Here is a 20454-nt window from a genome sequence, read left to right as displayed (position 1 = left end):
AGAATGCAATGGCAGCAGGTACTACAAAAATGGAAAGTACACACAATCACTAAGATCAGAGGAAGAAACTAAAAGTTGACAGGGGGGAAGCCATATCTAAGCCTAACTTACCAGTTAAAACAATGGAATGACATAGCACCATATATAATATGAGACCATTACAAGTCAGTGTGGGTTTAATGATCTATGTAAAAATATAGTAATAAAACTAATATCCTTATATATTAGGCACATTATTTCAAGTATTACTCCCCCTTTACATAGTGCCAACATGTTACACATCACTTCACAGATGTTGTTCATCATTAAATTCAGTCCCTGTCCCAGCAGAGGCTGCAATCTGCTCTCAAGAATAACATACATAACTGACAGATACAATGTACATTTTTATACTCATTTAATTCCAGCAAGATATAACTAAATTGAAGTTGGTTGATATAACAAACAAAGTGTGTGAGACAAGATTAGTGCATAAGCTTTGATTTGATTTACAGCTTATGTTTGATTGATTTAAATTGTACTACTCAGACTCGTTTCAAATAATTACATGTGTGAATCAATGTGAACTGACTGAATCAGATATTTGGTTAAATCAATTCTCTCATCTCTGACCTTGAGGTACGGAAAAATATACAAGGGCAAGTCATTGCAAATAAATCTTTATTTTGAGTAGCATATCCTCCAAATAAAACTCATGTTCGTAAGTATATCACTATAAAAAATGTACATGCATTTCCCAGGAACAATAGCTATTCACTTATTATTCACACCGTCACTGGTGCTCATTTACATTGGGCAAAGTTGTTCTTTGGCAGTAACCTACAACAATCAATCAAAGTGCTGTCGTTATTCTTCTGGTGCCTTGCTGAACATAGTTTGCACTCTAGGTGAAAATTTGCCAACTGTAGGTTAATGAGCCTAAGGGTAGAACTACACAGATGACTTTCTGTGCGCGTCCATGGGTTCCACCGTGATGCGAGGAAGCACAGGCGTCACGTCGGATGCGCTGAATCTAAAGAAAGTAATACAAATGTCTCATGTATAAGCTGATTGCATCCGGCACGACTGTCGGATGCGAACGATGCATGTTGCGTCTTCATCCGGCAGTCGTGTTGGATGCAATCAGCTTGTAAGGGCTAGGTGTGCTACTCACGCCAAACATAAAGCAAATAGTATGTATCTGTATGCAACCATTGTGTATTTACCTTTTAAATCTGTTTGATAAAGCTACTGTACATAAGGAAAATGTCAGTATTGTAGTCAGAAATGGTGTATATTTTAACATGCAATGTTAAGCAGACATTATAAGTTATTTGTGACATATTTTCATTTTCTAATGCCTAGTAAAGAACAGCAGTGGGGTAATGGCAGATATATTTCAGAGCCTTAATCCAGGAAATGTACTGAATAATGCACTGTATAACATGCCATCCTATAAAATGCAAACTGAACATTGGGAAGAGCAGTATTAGTGCTGTGGAGGCTGCATGTGATCAGCAGATGAGAGGCACATGGACATACTGAGGACCAGCACATGCAAAGGAAGTGATTCAGCAGTGACTGGAGACCTGAGAGGGTATAAAAGGAGTTACAGGTACCTGGGAGAGTGACTGTCTGGACCAGGTAGCAGGACTGCAGCAGTGCAAAGACAAGCAAACAAGTTTCTGTGCAGGGAAAGGAGAAGAGCCGAAACAGCTGAGCAGCAGAATTGAACTGCATTGGTAAAAGAGCTGAGAGGCCTCCAGCACCAGAAGCAGGCAATGGACAGAGGATTATTTCAGGCAGCTGTGGAATACTAATCCTGATGGGTCCAGATAATAGGTGAGCAACTGTACCAACTTGTACCCCAAGTCTTCACATTATCAAGGAATCATTAACCCTTGCTGTCCAATGAGATAAAGGTTTCTTCTAGTCTCTTTTGCATGCATGCATTTTAGTCAGTTCTGGCCAGAATTTTGAACTGCCCTCCCAGCAGCATCCTTTCCTTTTCTTCTCAGATGGCCCCATCTTGGAACCAGTTAATGTGCCAATTACCCAGAGACAAGTTTAGCAATTCTTTTGCCAAAGTCTTCAATGAACACTAAAGTTTCCTAGGCACTAGGTTTAAGAACTCATTGTGGACACCACACTTATTAAGTGCCTCCTTCTGTCACAAAGACTGCTACAAACCCCTGCTGTTCTCATCTCATAACCGGAACCTCTTACAACCATTCGATTCAGGTCCCGCAACCCAAGTGACTGTACTAAGTGAGCTCCTGGGTGATGAGGCAAATATATAATCCAGTATTTAATAAAGTTTATCCTCTCATATTAAAGTTGTAGGCACATTTTCTGTTAAGATATTTTAGGATTACTTTGTATTATTGTTGTGTTGAACATTGTTATATGTTAATGAAAGGAAAGGGTTTATCTATAATTCTTCCTAAGTGAAATAAGAAATAGAAGCTAACTGCTATTCCGTGAGTTATTAAGCATGTTATGTATTGTGTCTATATAGTATGTGACTATATCAAGTAATATTATATGCAGACTGTTCAGACACTGCTGTGAATGTTAACAGTGGAGGTTATGTCTGTTGGCTACATCAGTAAAAAGGTAATTATTTTCTTTGTAAACCAGTAAACTGCAGTTAAGCTTCCAGTGTTGCTCTTTATTTTTGGAATCACCAATCATTTGGTAAATCAGCAACTGTGAACCTAACAGGGATTCTTCCAACTCCATATTTGCTATAAGGAGAAGCAACATATAAAAGACAATATAAGGCTAATACGTTTGACAAAGAAGTAAAGAATATTTGGTGGTGACATAGTCCTTACAAGCTTATATGTGAGACATTTGTATTACTTAGGTTAGATTCAACGCATCCGACGCCTGCGCTTCCTTTGCCTGAGCAGTTGCATACCATTGAACAATGGTAAAAAATACATTTTGTCTGTGTTGGTGTGTCACAAAACCCACCCTCCAAATCATAGATTTTTTTTTAGAAATTTGCTCCCAATAAGTTTGTGTTATGTGTTAACAGAATAGAGCAAGTTAAGAAAACCAAGCATATGTTTTTTGGGGTCTACAATTCTGAAGAATTCATAATGTATCTACCTACGAATGCTAAAGATGTTCTAATTAATGTATAACTATTTATGTCTAGAATTTCTCTGTCATCTAACCCCCTACTCCACAATGTCATATTTTTTTCTAAACCAGAGATCCTGGAGAATTTGAAATTGGTAAATATGATTTTGCTAACAAATAATTGGTAAACATTTTTTTTGAGTTTAAAGTTTTTTTTACATCATTTTTTGAATGTGCTTTCCAAAACCCTTCCAAAGATGACTTCTATAGACCCAAACATATTTATTGTAGATTATCTGGATGTTTTGTTTTCTTAAAATCAAACTTGTCAGAGCTGAAAACTTTTATTGAGCTTGAGATTTTGTCAAAATTTTCAAATATTCACTCAAAGTTGCAATATACAGTATTTTCTTCGACTAGTTTTTTCTTCCACTAGCTCTCAGTTTCAAAAACCAAAATGTTCTATGACTGACATCTTCTAAATAAAATATTATCACATATACCAAAACATGTGACTTCTGAAGACTCAAAATGGTAATTAAAACTTTAACTGGAAAAACTATACCTAGTATATTTAATCTATGTGAATGTGGAAACCTTCAAATTTGAAAAGTTGTATACAGTTTTCATGGTGGATGCTGTAGCCCTTGCCCACCTAATTTATAAATGTGAAGTTGGTTCTCTCTTTGCAGCTATTATAGCCTTAACCCTCTTCTTTTCTGGGAAGGCTTTCCACTAGGGATGGGCACATTTTTCGCCTTGTTTCACCGAAGAAATGACGCCCATAGACTTGTATGGCGTCATGCGTCAAAAATAAACTGACGCATGTCCAAAAAATTTCGATGCGCGAAAAATTTTTTACGACACCCATAGACTTTAATGGGCGTCGGCGACATTTCACCGGCAGTGAATTTTTGTCGAAATGAAACGGGTAAAATACGCCCATCCCTACTTTCCACTACATGTTGCAACATTTTTGGCGAGGGCAATGTTGGGCAATCAGGCCTGGCTTGCTTTAGTTTTTTAATTCATCAAACAGGTGTTCAGTTGAGTTAAGGTTCGTTCTCTGTGGAAGCCTGCCAAGTTCCTCCTTTCCCATCTCTGCAAATCAATGCTACAGGGGCACGTCATTTTTACATAGGTTTATTATCCTGCTAAAACAGGAAAGGTACCCCCTTGCTTTTACTCAGAGGTGTAGGAAGTAGACCCTGCTGTTTACTCAGAGATGTAGGAAGCAGACCCTGCAGTTGTGTGGGACCTGGACCACGGGGTCTGCTTCCTCTATATAGTAGTTTTAAAAAATACCTCCTCTCCCCAGCCGCATCTCGAATCAGGGAAGAGCGAGAGGGAGGGCAGCTCGGAGTGCAGGCAGGTTGTAGTTTAAGTGGCGCTTGGCCCCTCTGAAGATGTTTTTTTTGCATAAATTTGTCTTTTTATCTTAAAATTAACCCAAAATTAGAGTCTTATGTCTTTTGTCTATACAAAACTATAACATACCACATTGGCCATCCTTTTAGACTTAAAGAGCAGAACTTTCACTTGAAGTAGCTCAAATGTTTCTTCACAGTGAGGACAATGTGGTTGTGGAATACCCTGCCAGGTGATGTTATTTTAGTAGATTCTAATTACTTGGATGACTTCTTGGACATCTAAAGACTAGAGAGTGTATTGATATTGATTATATATTTGCATAAAGCCACTGCTGCCAGCAACAATGTAATATCACTTGGGCTACAAACACATAAGCTCTTTTCTTTTCTGGAATGCATTAAGAAAATGGGCTGTGCTTGAGCACAATTAAGATGTCCAGTCAGAGGGGTCAACCATACTTGGGAAATAGATTTAAGATACACTATAATAATATTGCACCTCTGTCAACTAATATATATATATATATTTCATATAGTGGCCTTGTGCTGATTATGTTTTTTTGTAAAAACATTTAAAATACATCTATGATACTTAAAGGTATAACAACTAAGATTTAATATACAAAATATGGATCAACATTTAGGGGGTCATTTACTAAAACTCTAATTTATCTTGTAATTTCAATAAAAAAGCCTTACCAGACTCCCATCCAAGATTTTACTTTATTTATAAAATAACTCCTAAATTCTGTTTGGGATAAGTCTCGATAAAATCATGAACAAACTCGAATTGTATGAATTTTTTGGATTTGAATCCCGAAACTATTAATTTTTTCTAGTTATCACCTGATAACCCCAAAAATGTCAGATTATCGAACGAAACCCAGCACTGACCATGATATCTTAAAACTGGAAAAGGGACATCTGCCATTGATTTCTACAGGACCTTGACAGGTTTGAGATGGGAGTATTTTTGGATTCAGACTTTTAGCAATATAATAAATCAAGTTTTTATTATCTAAAAATTCATGTTTTTGCCTCGAACAGAAAAAAATGTAGTAAATAACCCCTTAATATTTAACACTGATATTATTTCATGCTCTCTGCTCAACTTGCCTCAGCTTGAGTGTTTTATTTTTCAAAATGTTTATAACATAATATAATAGTAAAAAAGTGCAGTTTACTTACCTTTGGATCATGTATGCCAGAAAGTTCCTCGTAAATTTTCTCCCCAACCATGACAGCTGCTAAGTTAGCAGTGTATGTTGACAAGCAGAACAAGCAAAAAATGGCCCACAGGTTCATTAGGAATCGCCCTGTCCAGCATTTTGGAGTTTTGATAGCTGCAATCCTGCCAAATAATATTGCATAACATACATTTAAAGCAGAGGAGAAAGAAAAAACTTTGTTTCTGTTTCTTCCATTTGGTGTCATCCCAAAAGGGCTTTTCCATTCATACAGAGTTAGAAATATTGCAGTGATATGAAGAGATACAAATATTCCCAGCCACATTGTCCAGTGAAGTGGCCACATAAATGCTCCAATTGGAGCAGCAGTATCCTTAGTTCTTACCAAAATACCCAAACTAGTTGAAAAGAATGGACTAGTGAAATCAATTACTTGGCTTCTAGCTGTATTAATACTAAATGATGTCACTGCTAAGTTGGCTGTTCCACTAAGAAGATCACCCACAAGACCTGTCCAGTGGCCATTTTTCCATGCCCCATATTTTCCATCACCAACAATATATAAGTCAAAGTCAAAATTCATATCTTCGGCCAACTTCTCTAACAGATCAATGCAGTATCCATAGCAGCATTTTTTGTACTCAATTGGCACTGAATCATTACCACCTTGCAGACTTTCAAAGAGACTATCAAGTACCTTGGAATCGTTGGTCATTGGATCTAAACACAACTGCCCAGCTGGGCATTGTCCATCATCATCAACATTTCTTGTAAACACAAATGGGTGTTCAATTAGCGTCACAACCCTAAGATGTAATCTTGCAGGCTGCTGATAATGACTCTTGTGTCTCTGAGCTTGATCAGGCCACAATGGATAATCCATGATGATTTTTCCATCTTGCCAGCTGCCAAGCCTTGTCCACATTGGATTTCCTACAGGATCATGCTGTAAATTCCAAATAAAGTAATGGTTTTCTGAGTTTATTATGGAGAACTCTTTCACTTTGATGTGCCCGCTGATGCCACTAAATGTTGTGTTGTTTAAAAACCTGTTTACGGAAAATGATAAAAGTGAGTTCCCATTTTTTCTTTAATTCAAGCATGACTTTCTCACAGTATTGAATCCAAGTATCAACTAATGGATATCTTGTTAATACATTAAGATGTCAAATATAAGGCTGACTATAGTGAACAGCAAATAGAAATTTACAGTATATAAAAAATAAGGAATAGAAAGAAATAAAAATACAGTAATGTTATTACAACACAATCAACAGCTTTCCTCCCTGAAAATTCATTGGGGTAAGAGATTCCAAACACTATTTGCATTTTATTTCTGTTATGTGATGCATGGTATTAAGTAAAGTGCATCATCTTTAACAGCTGAAAGGAAAGAAAATATACAGTATAATGTACCTTTATAAATACGCCCCCTTACTGATCTGTAATTTATGGTAGGGCAGTGAAACAGAGCTACATAAGTTTCACCAAGTCTGCTGCTTACAGATCACTGTGTACTTGTGTATGTAAGTGCACCTAAATTTTAAGAGTAATGGCACACTATTCAGATCCAGGAAGAAACTGCCCTGGTATGTGGGCACACTAATTAACAAATAATGTATACATATACCTTAAAAACTATAAGAAACAATTCATAAAATAGATACAAATATTTTAGCTTCTCCGATAGTTCGATAGTTTCCCTTTAAAGCATTTATTGTCCCATTTCCAAATAATAAAATTTTAAACCTTCTCATATAACAAATGTGTGAAGTTAAGGCTTCTGTACAATTGGTTTCAGCTTGTTTTAATTAGAGAAAATTGCTCTGAAAGCATTACAGCGTGTAACACTTTTATTAATGTATTTGTGGAAATTCTGATATTTTAATATGTATAAAATTGGCAATGTTAATAACATTTTTTTTTTACTGGACCACGTATAATTTATTAGATGACTTGGCTCAGAAGCTGCAATAAGTTTCTTGATAAAAATGTATTTATTATTATTTTATTATCTAATTATTCCAAAAGTGTTATGTCCCATTATAATTAATTGAACTACAGGTCTAAGGATTGAACAATTTCCATAAGGTTATGAAATAATAATACAAAAGTGTATTCACCAAGACATCTTGTCTAAAATTAAAGAATATATAATTCTATGACTGTGTTAACATGATGCACAACTGGATGCCTATGCTTCACCATAGGCCCCTCACAGTACTTTAGGGCCTATTTACTAACATTTAAATTTCAAGTTTTTTCACAAATCAAAATTTTTCCTCTAAAATTAATTTTTTTTAAATTGTCTTAAAACTTTAAGGGGCAGATTTATTAAAGGTCGAGGTAAATTTTTAATGAAAAAAAATTAGAGTTTTGAGCCACTATTTGTGTACTTCGACTAGGGAATAGTCCAAATTCAATTCGAATTTGAAAAAAAAATGAAAATTTCAATATCGAAATTTATCATGTACTGTCTCTTTAAAAATTTGACTTCTTATTCGCCATTTAAAACCTGCTGAATTACTGTTTTACCCTATGGGGGGCCCTCCTAGACCTTATTTGGAGTCAATTAATGGACTTTGAAAAATCAAAGTTTTTTGGGGGGAAAAAATCGATCGAATGCCCTATTACTTCGATTTGTATGTTTCGAATTCGGCTGAATACTGACCTATTTGATTGAAAACTGACCTATTCGGGTGAAAAAAACCCTTCAACTCAATTTCAGTTGGTCTTTTTGAATTTGAATTTCGAAGTTTTTCAAATTCGACCCTTGATAAATATGCCCCATAAAGTGTAAAAATCATAGTAAACGCTAATACAGGTATAGGATCCGTTATTCGGAAACCTAGAAAGCTCCAAATTACAGGAAGGTCATCTCCCATAGCCTCCAATATAATTAAATAATTTAAATTTAAATTAATTTAAAACCTATTTCTCTTTTCTCTATAATAACAAAACAGAACCTTGTACTTGATCCCAGCTAAGATAAAATGAATCCCTCTTGGTGGGAAAACAATCCTACTGGGTTTATTTTATGTTTAAATGATTTTTAGCAAAATTAAGGTATGAAGTTCCAAATTATGGAAAGATTCTTTATCCAGGAAACTTGAGGTCCCAAGCATTCTGAATAACGAGTCCCATACCTGTACTAAACTTTGGCAAGTAAAAGCCAATGTCCAATAGAAGTCATTGGGAGCTGCACCAATACTATTGGACCTTTTTTGTGCATTCAGATTTTTAGAGGTTTTAAGATTTTTTTTTGCTAGTAACTGTCCAAGAAACTCGACTTTTCATATTTTTCTGTTCATACTTATATTCTGTTCTTTTACTAAATTACAAGTCATTTGTGATTTTAGAGAAATAGAGTTTAAACTTAGTATTAAAAAAACTATACAACCTTTAAAATTAAATTGTTGATAAATGGTCCTCCCTGTGTCAAGGCATGTATTTAGATAACTGTAAAAGAGGAGCCCTGACCCTGTATAAATAAGAGCTTTATTTTACACAAATGGTTAGAACTGAAAAGAAGATGACAATGTAATGACTTATATAAGAATTTTAATGATGAAGCTCTGAAAAGGGTTTTGGTGTGGCTTTACAGAGTGATGGATTTACATAAGGTCTAAATGGGAGGGGCAGATTGTAACAACATGTCACAGGGTGACTACGGTAACTAGAAGCTTGGTTGATATCTCGGGTTATACAAGAAGTTGTTGTTGATGATTTACTAAGGGGGTTATTTACTAAGCTCCGAATACCCGAAATTCCCTGAAATCTGAAAAATTATTTTTTTTATAAAATTGGACTTTTAAAAAAATCATGAATTTTTCAGAATTTATTAAACCCCAAGGACTAAAAAGCCCGAATATAAAAACACGGCATCTCAAACCTGTCAAGGTTGCATGCAAGTCAATGGGAACAGTCCCATAGATTTTTGGTTGTGTCGGGGGTTTCGGGCAATTTTAGAATGTTTTCAGAGCTTTCGGGTGAAAACTCCAAAAAATTCGGAGATTTCGGAGAAAATTCATGAAAAAATCGCGAAAATCCAAGCTTTTCCTGCAAAGCAAATTTTCAGGAAAATGTAATAATAAATAAGCGTTAAAAACCTGTGCGGGTTAGATCGGAGTTTGTAGCAGCCGATATTGAGATAAATTCGGACCTTAATAAATAACCCAAGAGTTTATAATAATGACATTTGAATAATTGTATTTTAAGGACTCAAGTTCAATAATGGATTTCTGGTATGTGACATTGTGCTATTATTGTGTATGGCATAGTGAGTTTAACAAAAATGTTTTAATGGGAATCTAACATCTGAAAGCTTTTTTCCCATGTTACAGCGTTTTTTAAGTTGCATATTCAATATGTTGCAAGGTTAGTTTTTATGTTTTTGGCATTTGTTTGTTTGTGGTATTTATATTATTTTTTTTAATCTCAGGTAAGCATATACTTCTTCAGCTCCCAATTCTTGCAGCTGATTATACCACAGGTAGGAGGAGGCGGAGGGTAAGATGACATTTCAAAAATACCTTACAAAAAAACAGCAACCATTTTTTTATTATATCTTCCCCCCCACCCTCTGAAGAAGGTGATAGTGGTGGTGTAAGCCCCATTTTTCCTGGTAATGTATAAACTAAAGCAAATGATGTTAAGGGAGGGACAGGGTAGGCTTAAAGCAATAAAGAAAGCAATAAAGCATGTAGAGTGAATTTATAACACACAATTTTTTGTTATAGAGTCCAAATTTAGCTCAGTAGGGTTATAGAGTGCACACTTAGAAGCCAAAAGAGGTTCCCTCTTTACCATTCTCTGGTTTCCATATAAAGGTAACGTGTAGACCTCACTGCCCTAATAGTTGAGATGCTCACACCAGTGCCCAAGATTTTGTTGCAGATGTGTTTGTTTATTCAATAAAGCGTTTAATTTCTGCCAATGCTGTGGTCCAGGAGAAGTCTTAAAGACTCTTTATCATTGTATATGACTGCTGTATCTTTAAATTAAGCTGCTTAAACCTAAATGCATTGCATACTTTAATTTGGATAAGTGGTCTGAAATATGACAATTTCGACAACAGCTAAGGATTTATAATTCGCTGTTTAACATAATACTTTACCAATCATTTAAGTTTGACAGTGTCGTTCAATAGATTTTTTTATAATGATGGTACATTTGCAGATCAGCAGAATTTCTGCACAACATTGATTTTCAGTGGTCAGGATTTTCTTCCCCACAACTTATCATACCTTGTGCAGGAAATTATGCTTTTTTTCTAACAATTTGGCAATTTCAAGCTGCAAATCATAAGATTTTTTTTTATAGCGCCCCATCTCTGTAACATTTTAGGTTGTGTATTTGGCTTGCATTTTCTTTGTTTTTAGGCAGTATTGAAAGACTGCTGTTTCAAGAGGTTTTTCTAGATGCAGACTTCTGTAAATAACAGAATCAATTAACATAAGTAGTGCCAGGAAAAACAAAGATACGTGTAAGTTGTAAATGATTTAAATTCTAGTTAACTTTGTGGACTTTTAAACGTTATTTTAAAGGAGAAAATAAATTGCGAACTAATCTAGTACTGGCAGCCTTGCATAAGTTATTTTGGTAACATTGCAAGGGTGTCTTCTAAAGAATTCCTTGAAGACACCTTATAGTTAAAACATTGCTATGAGCCACTGTCCTATAATGATAAGCCACAGGAGACTGTTTGGGTTCAATATTAAATATTGATGATGATTCTATTTCCTGTCTTTGCTTTCCTTGGCTTACACTTGTTATTAGTGATGGGCAAATTTATTCGCCAGGCACGAATTCGTGGCGAATTTGCACGATTCGCCGCCAGCGAATAAATTCATGAAACGCCCGCGAAAATTCGCGTCAAAAACGGGCGCCGGCGTAAAAAAAATGGGCGCCGGCGTCAAAAACGAGACGCCGGCGCCGTTTCGCCCCTACATCTTCCCTATGCTGGATTATTTTCTCTGTGTCTTAGTCAGCTAATACCTTGGGTTCTGAACCTCAGTCTGCTTTTGAGTCCTGGGTCCTGCATACTGTGTTCCTAAGCCTGTATACGAGTAATAAAACTGTATGCAATATTATCATTTGCTCTCATCAAGCACCCCAAATGATTACACACAGTGGTATACAGCACCAGCCCCACATCATCTATATTGACAAACAGCTAGAATACAGTTGTAGTCATTTTAACTGGAAACAACTGCTGGACTGCCTAGGGGGCTATGGATAGTCTATAAGGTGTGTTTTGTCAAAGGTTTGCATCCCTGTATACTGGAAATATTACCTGCCAGTTTGTTGCTATGAGTTACTAGATTTAGAGCAAATTTTGCACCTCTGACTTCTATGGTACCTATTATTGTCTAAAAAGTTTCTACAGCACATATGGATGGGATATTTAAAATCACACCTTGATTTATGAAATATAGCATTGCTTTTTTTTTCTCTCTCCACCTTTACACAGGCAAGGCATCAGAAATCAGAATTTTGTCAGTATCAGTATTAAGACGGGGGTCCAAAGTGGGCCTGAAACTACCTAAAAGAAATGAATACTCAGCATATACTGAGACTACTTGGCCTGATTTCAAAATGTTATTTTACAGAGAATACTTCAAGCTGGCTTTTAAGAAATACAGGTATGGGACCTGTTATCCAGAATTTTCTAGGGTTTTCTGTATAAGGTGTCTTACTGTCTACTAAAAAATCATTTAACCATGAATTAAAGGAAAACTATACCCCCCAAACAATGTAGGTCTCTATTAAAAGATACTGAGTAAAACAGCTCATGTGTAAAACCCTGCTTCATGTAAATGAACCATTATAATAATAATATACTTTTTTAGTAGTATGTGCCATTGGGTAATCATAAATAGAAAATTGCCATTTTAAAAAATAAGGGCTGCCCCCTGAGATCGTAAGATTCACTGTGTACACATACAAACCAAATGTAAGGTCACATGAGCCAATTAACAGACAGAGTTCTGCCTTTTGCTTCAACACTTCTTCCTGTTACAGTTAGGGGCAGATTCACTAAGGGTCGAATTTCGAAGTTAAAAATACTTCGAAATTCGACCCTCGAATTGAAATCCTTCGACTTCGAATATCGAAGTCGAAGGATTTAGCGCTAATCCTGCGATCGATCGATCTAAGGATTTTTCGTTAAATCGAACGATTCGAACGATTTTAATCCAACGATCGAAGGAAAATGCTTCGATCAAAAAAAGGTTAGCAAACCTATGGGGACCTTCCCCATAGGCTAACATTGACTTCGGTAGGTTTTATCTGCCGAAGTAGGGGGTCGAAGTTTTTTTTAAGGGAAAGTACTTCGACTATCGAATGGTCGAATAGTCGAACGATTTTTACTTCGAATCGTTCGAATTCGAACGAATTTAACCAATTCGATGGTCGAAGTACCCAAAAAATACTTCGAAATTCGAATTTTTTTCATTCGAATCCTTCACTCGAAGTTAGTGAATCTGCCCCTTAGTGTTGTAGTATTTCTGGTCAGGTGATCTCTGAGGCAGCACAGATAGAGTCACGAAATGGTGGTTCAAGGCAAGAGATGTAAAAGGGCAATATTTATGTAAATATATATTACAGTTTGGTAAGATTCTTTAATATGTCATTCAATTTGATATAAACTATCTGTTGCTTAAGTTTTCATTTTGGGGGTATAGTTTTCCTTTAAGCCCAACTGGATTGTTTTGCCTCAAATAAGAATTAATTATAACTTAGCTGAGATCAAGTAGAAGGTACTGCTTTATTATTACAGTGAAAAATCAAATGTATGACTAGCCATATTAGCCATTTCCATTAGACAAATATAAAGATAAATATTATGAAAACATATTAGCACTTTAACATTAAAAAATATGTTGAAAGCCAGTAGCATTACTTATATGCTGTTGATATCCTTGCTTACATATGAAATATATATATATATATATATATATATATATATATATATATATATATATATATATATATATATATATATATAATAGTATATAAACAATAAACCATTGCTTCAGATTTTTAGGTACATTTCCAGTCTTACCTTGATAAGTACTGTCCAGATGTTAGATTTGTACTGCTTGCGCTCATGCAATTCATTGTGCTTGGAATAAGCGCAAGCTCTGGCCTGTCCATTGTAGCTGTTGCAACAGCTCTGGCAATTAATTCCATTGCATCTTGGACATAATGTTCAAAGTAGGATTCCGTTGTTTTTCCATGAGCAATAAGACCCAAAGGCAAACCTTCAGTTCGTAGCTCTTCCACATTTTGGGAATCTCCAAATATCCAATGAAAATCTGGCAACATGATCCCATACTGTGTGGCCATTTCAAAAATTTTTCTAGTGTCTTCCATGTCACATCCAAACATAACAATGGTAGATGTGGTATCCTTGATACTATCCAAGTTTAGCTGGAGGTAACTAATCACATAGTTGCTTAATGTCAAATTAACTGTAATGTTTATAATCAGCCCAAGATGAAATTTTGAATTGTTTTGGGTTAGCGTGAGAAAATCTGTTATGTTCCAATCTTCTTGACATAACAGTATGCTATAATTGTACCAGCTGTTCATGGTTAAGATTGAAAAAGTCACTTCGGCGTTTGAAGTTAATGCATTTTCAATGCTAAGCTGTAGGTGAAGCGGGTTCTGTAGTAAAAGAAGAGACATTGTAGTTAAGTATTTTTATTTTCAATTCTTTCTAGGGCACAGAAATGTTTTAATAAGACATTCATATACGTACATATCTTTAAACCAGGAGAAGACAACTGAAATTAAGTTCAGTGCTTAATAAATATAACAGTTAATATTTTCCTATATTTTCATGGTGTGAAAATTACAGAGCAGCCTGTGATTGTTTGCATATCTATTTGCTTTTTTGTTATTATAACACAGGATTCATTATTTTGTGTTTGTAAATGGAGAGTATACCAAAATGCTATGTTATTGTTCATTTAGCACAATAAAGCAAAATAATGAGTAAATCTGCTTACTGTTTCACTAGAGTAGTTGTAATATATTCAGTTATGGTATGTATCTCTAGATTGTGTTGCAAAGAATCTGTTTTTAACATAACTGAAAGTTGTGCATAGCACTACACGTATTTTATTTAAATAGGAGTGCAATTATCTGTGACTACTGACCTTAAAGGCATACTGCCATCGGAAAACATGTTTTTTTTCAAAACGCATCCGTTAATAGTGCTACTCCAGCAGAATTCTGCACTGAAATCCATTTCTCAAAAGAGCAAACAGATTTTTTTTTATATTCAATTTTCAATATTCAATATTCAATATAACATTTTGTCAATTTCTCAGCTGCCCCTGGTCATGTGACTTGTGCCTGCACTTTAGGAGAGAAATGCTTTCTGGCAGGCTGCTGTTTTTCCTTCTCAGTTGTAACTGAATGTCTCTCAGTGGGACATGGGTTTTTACTACTGAGTGTTGTTCTTAGATCTACCAGGCAGCTGTTATCTTGTGTTAGGGAGCTGCTATCTGGTTACCTTCCCATTGTTCTTTTGTTTGGCTGCTGGGGGGCAAAAGGGAGGGGGTGATATCACTCCACCTTGCAGTACAGCAGTAAAGAGTGATTGAAGTTTATCAGAGCATAAGTCACATGACTTAGGGACGCTGGGAAATTGACAATATGTCTAGCCCCATGTCAGATTTCAAAATTGAATATAAAAAAATCTGTTTGCTCTTTTGAGAAATGGATTTCAGTGCAGAATTCTGCTGGAGCAGCACTATTAACTGATTCATTTTGAAATATATATACCAGTGTACTATAAAAAGGTTTTATTTCAGTTTAAGATGGCCCAACCTCCAAGATGATCAACCACTTGACATTATGATCAACCACTAAACACAATTAGATGAACTATGCTTCATCTAAAATGAAACAGGCCCTAGCAATCCATTCCCCAATGTCTGTCTTCATGATTTTGAGTTGCAAACATGATTAAGGTTACACATGAAAAGAATTGAGCACTAGGATAGCGATCAACAATTTTACTTCTCCAAGCCTTCAATTTCTGAACTTTATCTCTTATACAGTAGATGTCAGCAAGAAATATTACATTGGCTGCAGGTTTCAACAGTGACTACTGGCACTAGGATGGAAGGCAGCTTCTGAACTGCTCAAATATGGCTTCTGATAAATGTATGTTGTTTATAAAATAAAGATGTCCCATACCATTACATATATACTATGCTATACTGTTATATCAGAACATGATTATTACAAGAACATAATGCATGGCTTACCTTAATGTATATATAAATCGTGGCACCATTTATATAATTATAATAATGCCTTCCTGATTTTATATAAATGGTCAGCAACCTGTTAAAATTGGCCTTAGTAGTCTAAAGAAGAATATGAATTATATTTCAGATACCTATGTAATCTGAAAGATGAATTGCAAAACAGTACTCTTTCTACACAACTGCATACTATACGATGTTCCTGTTTATACACAACTAGGACTATTTATTTATTCCACATAAAGGATAATCTTTACACCAGTCAGACTGCACTGTTCAGAAGTAATAGTCATTACTAAAGGTGGAAGACATGGGTTACTCTTGTGTTACTTGAGTAATTAGGCCTACAGTATGTGGCCTACATTTTTTTATCCAATGAAAACACTAAACCCATGTCAATATTGTTCCGCAAGTATAATGATTACAATTTTTTGTGCTTGACATACATGGTTCATATTAGAAAGCAACAATGAGATAGGGCTTGGATGAATGTGCCATCAGTTAACAAAACTTGTTTTTTTTCTACACATTTAGTTTAAAATTAATACTCTTGGATTGTTATGTTATGTTATTGTCAAAAACCATTACACTGATGGTCATCAAGTTTATTTCCTAGTGAGCAAAGCTATTATTTTTAACATAACATTATACAAAACAGGCTAGTTGCAAACAGAATTGATTTCCCATAGTACACGATAACAAATTAATTACTTCCTCTTGATAAAAATTAATTTTCACCAAAGAATTCCTGTGCATTTTAAAAGCAAAATGGTATGGAATAGAATTTGGACTATTATATACCTACATTTTGAACATGAATTAAGGTTCTTGCTGCTGTCAGACTTGGAGAGTTTCATTGTTTTCCATCTACCCATTGATATCATATCACTGAAGTGTTGAGATGAGCAATGTGATCAGCATTCTTGTTTACTTTTTCACTTATGTTTGCCAAGCCAGTATTTTTAAGAAGTTTTATTTATATAGTACATTACATAGTACTGTTATGTTTAACAGAGAACATGACGTTCATTATTCAATCCAGTCCCCACCCCTACAATCAACAGAAATGGGGACAAAATACAAATTCAAAATACAAATTATTTTCAGATTGTATCAAAAGAAATAAACTTAGAACCCTCACATACTAAGGCAGCAGGGCTGACCACTGACCAAAGAGACGACCATACTATCCCTGTAAAGTATTTAAAATACACTTATAGATACTTTGAGCTGACACTTTTTACAATACCATACAAGACTTTGCCAGGGCTGCACCACTCCTCTGGAATTCTCTGCTGCAGTCTGTCTGACTTTCTACCAGCCTTTTTGCTTTCAAAAGATCTCTTAAAACACATTTATTTTGAGAAGCCTTCACTCACTCAGTTTAGCTACCAGATTACATCTCTCACCTGCTTATTTCTGATCTTGCCCACTGCCACACCTTGTGTCTCATTCCCTTCCCCTTTAGATTGTAAGCTCTTTTGCACAGGGCCTTCCTCATCTTTTGTACTGGTACTGGTCATTATGTTTTAACTCTGTATGTTCTATATATGTAATTCATGTGATTTCTATTTATTTTACAGCCATGTGCAATATGTTAACGCTGTAAAAATACATGTTATTATTATTAATTATAATAATAATAATGGCTACAGGGCATTGTACATTTATGGTCTATTTTTATCCATCTTGTGCTTAGTTATTAAACATAACAGGACAATGGACAGTAGTCATCCAGTTCATATACATACTGTATGTTTATGGTGTATTGCTATGTATTAACAACACAATGCAGTAATACTTGATTTGAATGCTGACCAGCTACACTCTGATGCTTTCATGTTTTTTTTAGATTGGGATGTCTTTTTATATTGTACTTTTTGTTGAGATATGTCCTAGGTATTATATATAGAGCACTTCTGTATAAGTCTACAACATCAGGTGTCTTATTACCGAATAATGTTATCTCGGTTAATTTTTTAAGTATGGGAGGATTTTTATATTCATATATTATCTATATATGTATATGCACATTTTTCATATTTATGTGTTGTAGTTTCATGAATACCAAATAAAAATAGCAATATAATTCTATATTTTAGTTGGAGTAGTATTAACCTTTTTCATGCCGTAGACTGTATTTTTATGTACTGACACTTTATCAAGGGTCGAATTTCGAAGTGATAAATTCTTCGAAATTCGACCCTCAAATTGAAATACTTCGACTTTGAATATCGAAGTCAAAGTATTTTTCACAGAATTTGGCCATCGTATGATCGAACGATTCGAACGATTTTAGCTTACGATCTAACGATTTTACTTCGATGTGTAAAGACTTCGAAAAACTGTCTAGAAGGTCCCCATAGGCTAACATAGCACTTTGGCAGGTTTAATTTGGCGAATTATTGAAGTGGAAGTTTTTTTAAAGAGACAGTACTTCGATTATCGAATGGTCGAATATTCGAACGATTTTACTTCGAATCGAATTAGAAGTCGAAGTCATAATAGCCTATTCGATGGTCGAAGTATCCAAAAAATTACTTTGAAATTCAAACTTTTTTAACTTTGAAAATTCACTCGAACCTTGATAAATCTGTCCCTTAGGAACTGTAGAATTTTGTCTGGCTTTCAGCAAATCTAATGCAGACTGTGTGTTTCCTTAGCAACACATGGTCCACATTTGACTCGCGTAGTTATCAGTCATCAACTTAATGCATTCTCACTTTTTTACTCCTATTCATTCATTCATTTAAGTAAGTTAGGTCTTTAAAAAAACATTTTTACATGTGGTGCCAAAATACATGTTGTCCCACTCCTGCATAAGAGATAAAAGACGTTTTTTCATACTCCACTTATCTTGGCTATGTTGGCTGCATGTTCAAGTTTTTATTAGTCAGGTATCCCTATCAGACATTACTTAAAGGTTTGCAAGATGTTTTTATGACTGTGGCACACAGAATCTCAGTAAATTAGCATAGAATGTGTGGTCTTGCTTTTCTATTATATAAGCTGCTAATTGTCACTACCAGATGTGTTCCAGGGTTGCATGAAAGAGAAAACTCTCATTTATTTAAAGCTGTGACAGAGGTGATGGACCTGAAGTTATTTTTTTCCACAGTGGGGGAAGGTTAAACTTCACTTTAAAGGAATAAAATTTGTGAAAGGTAGATTGAGAAAATGATCAGTACTTTAAAGGGATTTTTATCGCTCCATTAAGCACCACATTATTCATCAAATCAGGAATATAAGTATAATTTTCAAAATACCCAGAATAGAAAACCATTTAGCAAGAATGTGGAGAATTATATCTAAAAGATTAGTTAATAACATATGTTTTTTTTTCTTTGAAGATAGCTCATGAAAATGATTCAATAAAATTGTTTATTGCTGGTATTCCAGTGCAAGTTTGGGTACAAGTTTTCCTGTTTCTTACTCACAGTGCAGCATTTTCCCCCACAATTCCAGCATTATTGAGGCCATGAGGTGGCACCTGATGCAACTATAGCCTTTTTGTTCACATGTGTTCAAATTTGGACACAAATGCTCTGAAAATCTACATTCAGATCATTATTTCTAGCACTTGCTGTCAACATGACATCTGCATTCAATCTTTTTAGACACAAGTTTGCTGCATCAACTGACACAGGTCACTGTGGTTACACTGATACTACTGACGGTGGCTCCAGGTTCCCCTGCGTCAATGGGCACACTGCAATTTCAAAGATAAAGCATGGTGGAAACAGTGTGAGCACTGTGTGGAGCAGCTTTAGCACGTTAATGAATGGCATTTGTGCAACAACAGCAGCAAAGTTTCAATGACTTCAACTGTGTTGAATGCTCATGAATAAAAGCCCTCTGCTCTTTAAAGGGACAGTGTACTAACAAACTATGGCCATATAAAACAGGATATTTTATCCTGTCCGTGCTTTGAAAGTGATCCTTTCTAAGGTACAGCAAGCATTCCGCCATTTTTATGATTGAAGTGACCTTATCAGAGCAAATATGGTTGCTCCAACCCATCACTTCCAAAATGTTGTGCAAAACACGTATTCACTTCTTCCCACTGGACATAAAATAACATCTGCATTTGGTACACCATGGTGCCCATTGCCAAACACAAGGTGCTGTGCAAAAAAAATCCAAATGCAGTTAACATAGGTTTTTAAAATCAATACACAAACCTCTATACTATGACTTGCACTTAATTGCCGTTTGCTGAATGCAGTACAAATTACTGTAAACATAGGAATGATATTAACACCTCTGTTGAGTTGCTTCAGACATGTTCTCTCTGCATAATACATCTGCCTAGATAACTGACTTGCACTAAATAAATAGCACGCTAACATTGACAATGAAATGATGACATTTGCACACATCCCCAACTAGGGTTGCCACCTGCCTGGTATTTTACCAGCCCGGCCGGTAAAAATTAAGCTTGATCCAAATGTTATTAATAGGAGAAATACATAAAAATATAGGAAGGCCGGTATTTTTTTCAAGAAAAGATAGCAACCCTATCCCCAACCCCTATTTTTTCAGTAC

The 20454-nt window shown here is 35.2% G+C and overlaps 1 protein-coding gene across 1 annotated transcript in view; it reads right to left on the bottom strand.

The window, feature by feature from the left end:
- LOC108713682 (glutamate receptor ionotropic, NMDA 3A) overlaps nt 1-20454 on the bottom strand; it is a 193529-nt gene that overhangs the window by 92480 nt on the left and 80595 nt on the right. Inside the window, exons 2-3 of the mRNA XM_018257197.2 lie at nt 13692-14296; nt 5628-6675 (exon numbers count right to left, since the gene is read on the bottom strand). Coding sequence (XP_018112686.2) covers nt 5628-6675; nt 13692-14296 — 1653 coding nt within the window. The remainder of the gene's footprint in view (nt 1-5627; nt 6676-13691; nt 14297-20454) is intronic.

Source organism: Xenopus laevis, chromosome 1L (assembly GCF_017654675.1).
Source record: "Xenopus laevis strain J_2021 chromosome 1L, Xenopus_laevis_v10.1, whole genome shotgun sequence".
Classification (NCBI taxonomy): domain Eukaryota; kingdom Metazoa; phylum Chordata; class Amphibia; order Anura; family Pipidae; genus Xenopus; species Xenopus laevis.
The sequence above is the reverse complement of the archived record's forward strand: the minus strand, read 5'-3'. Positions and strand labels throughout refer to the sequence as shown.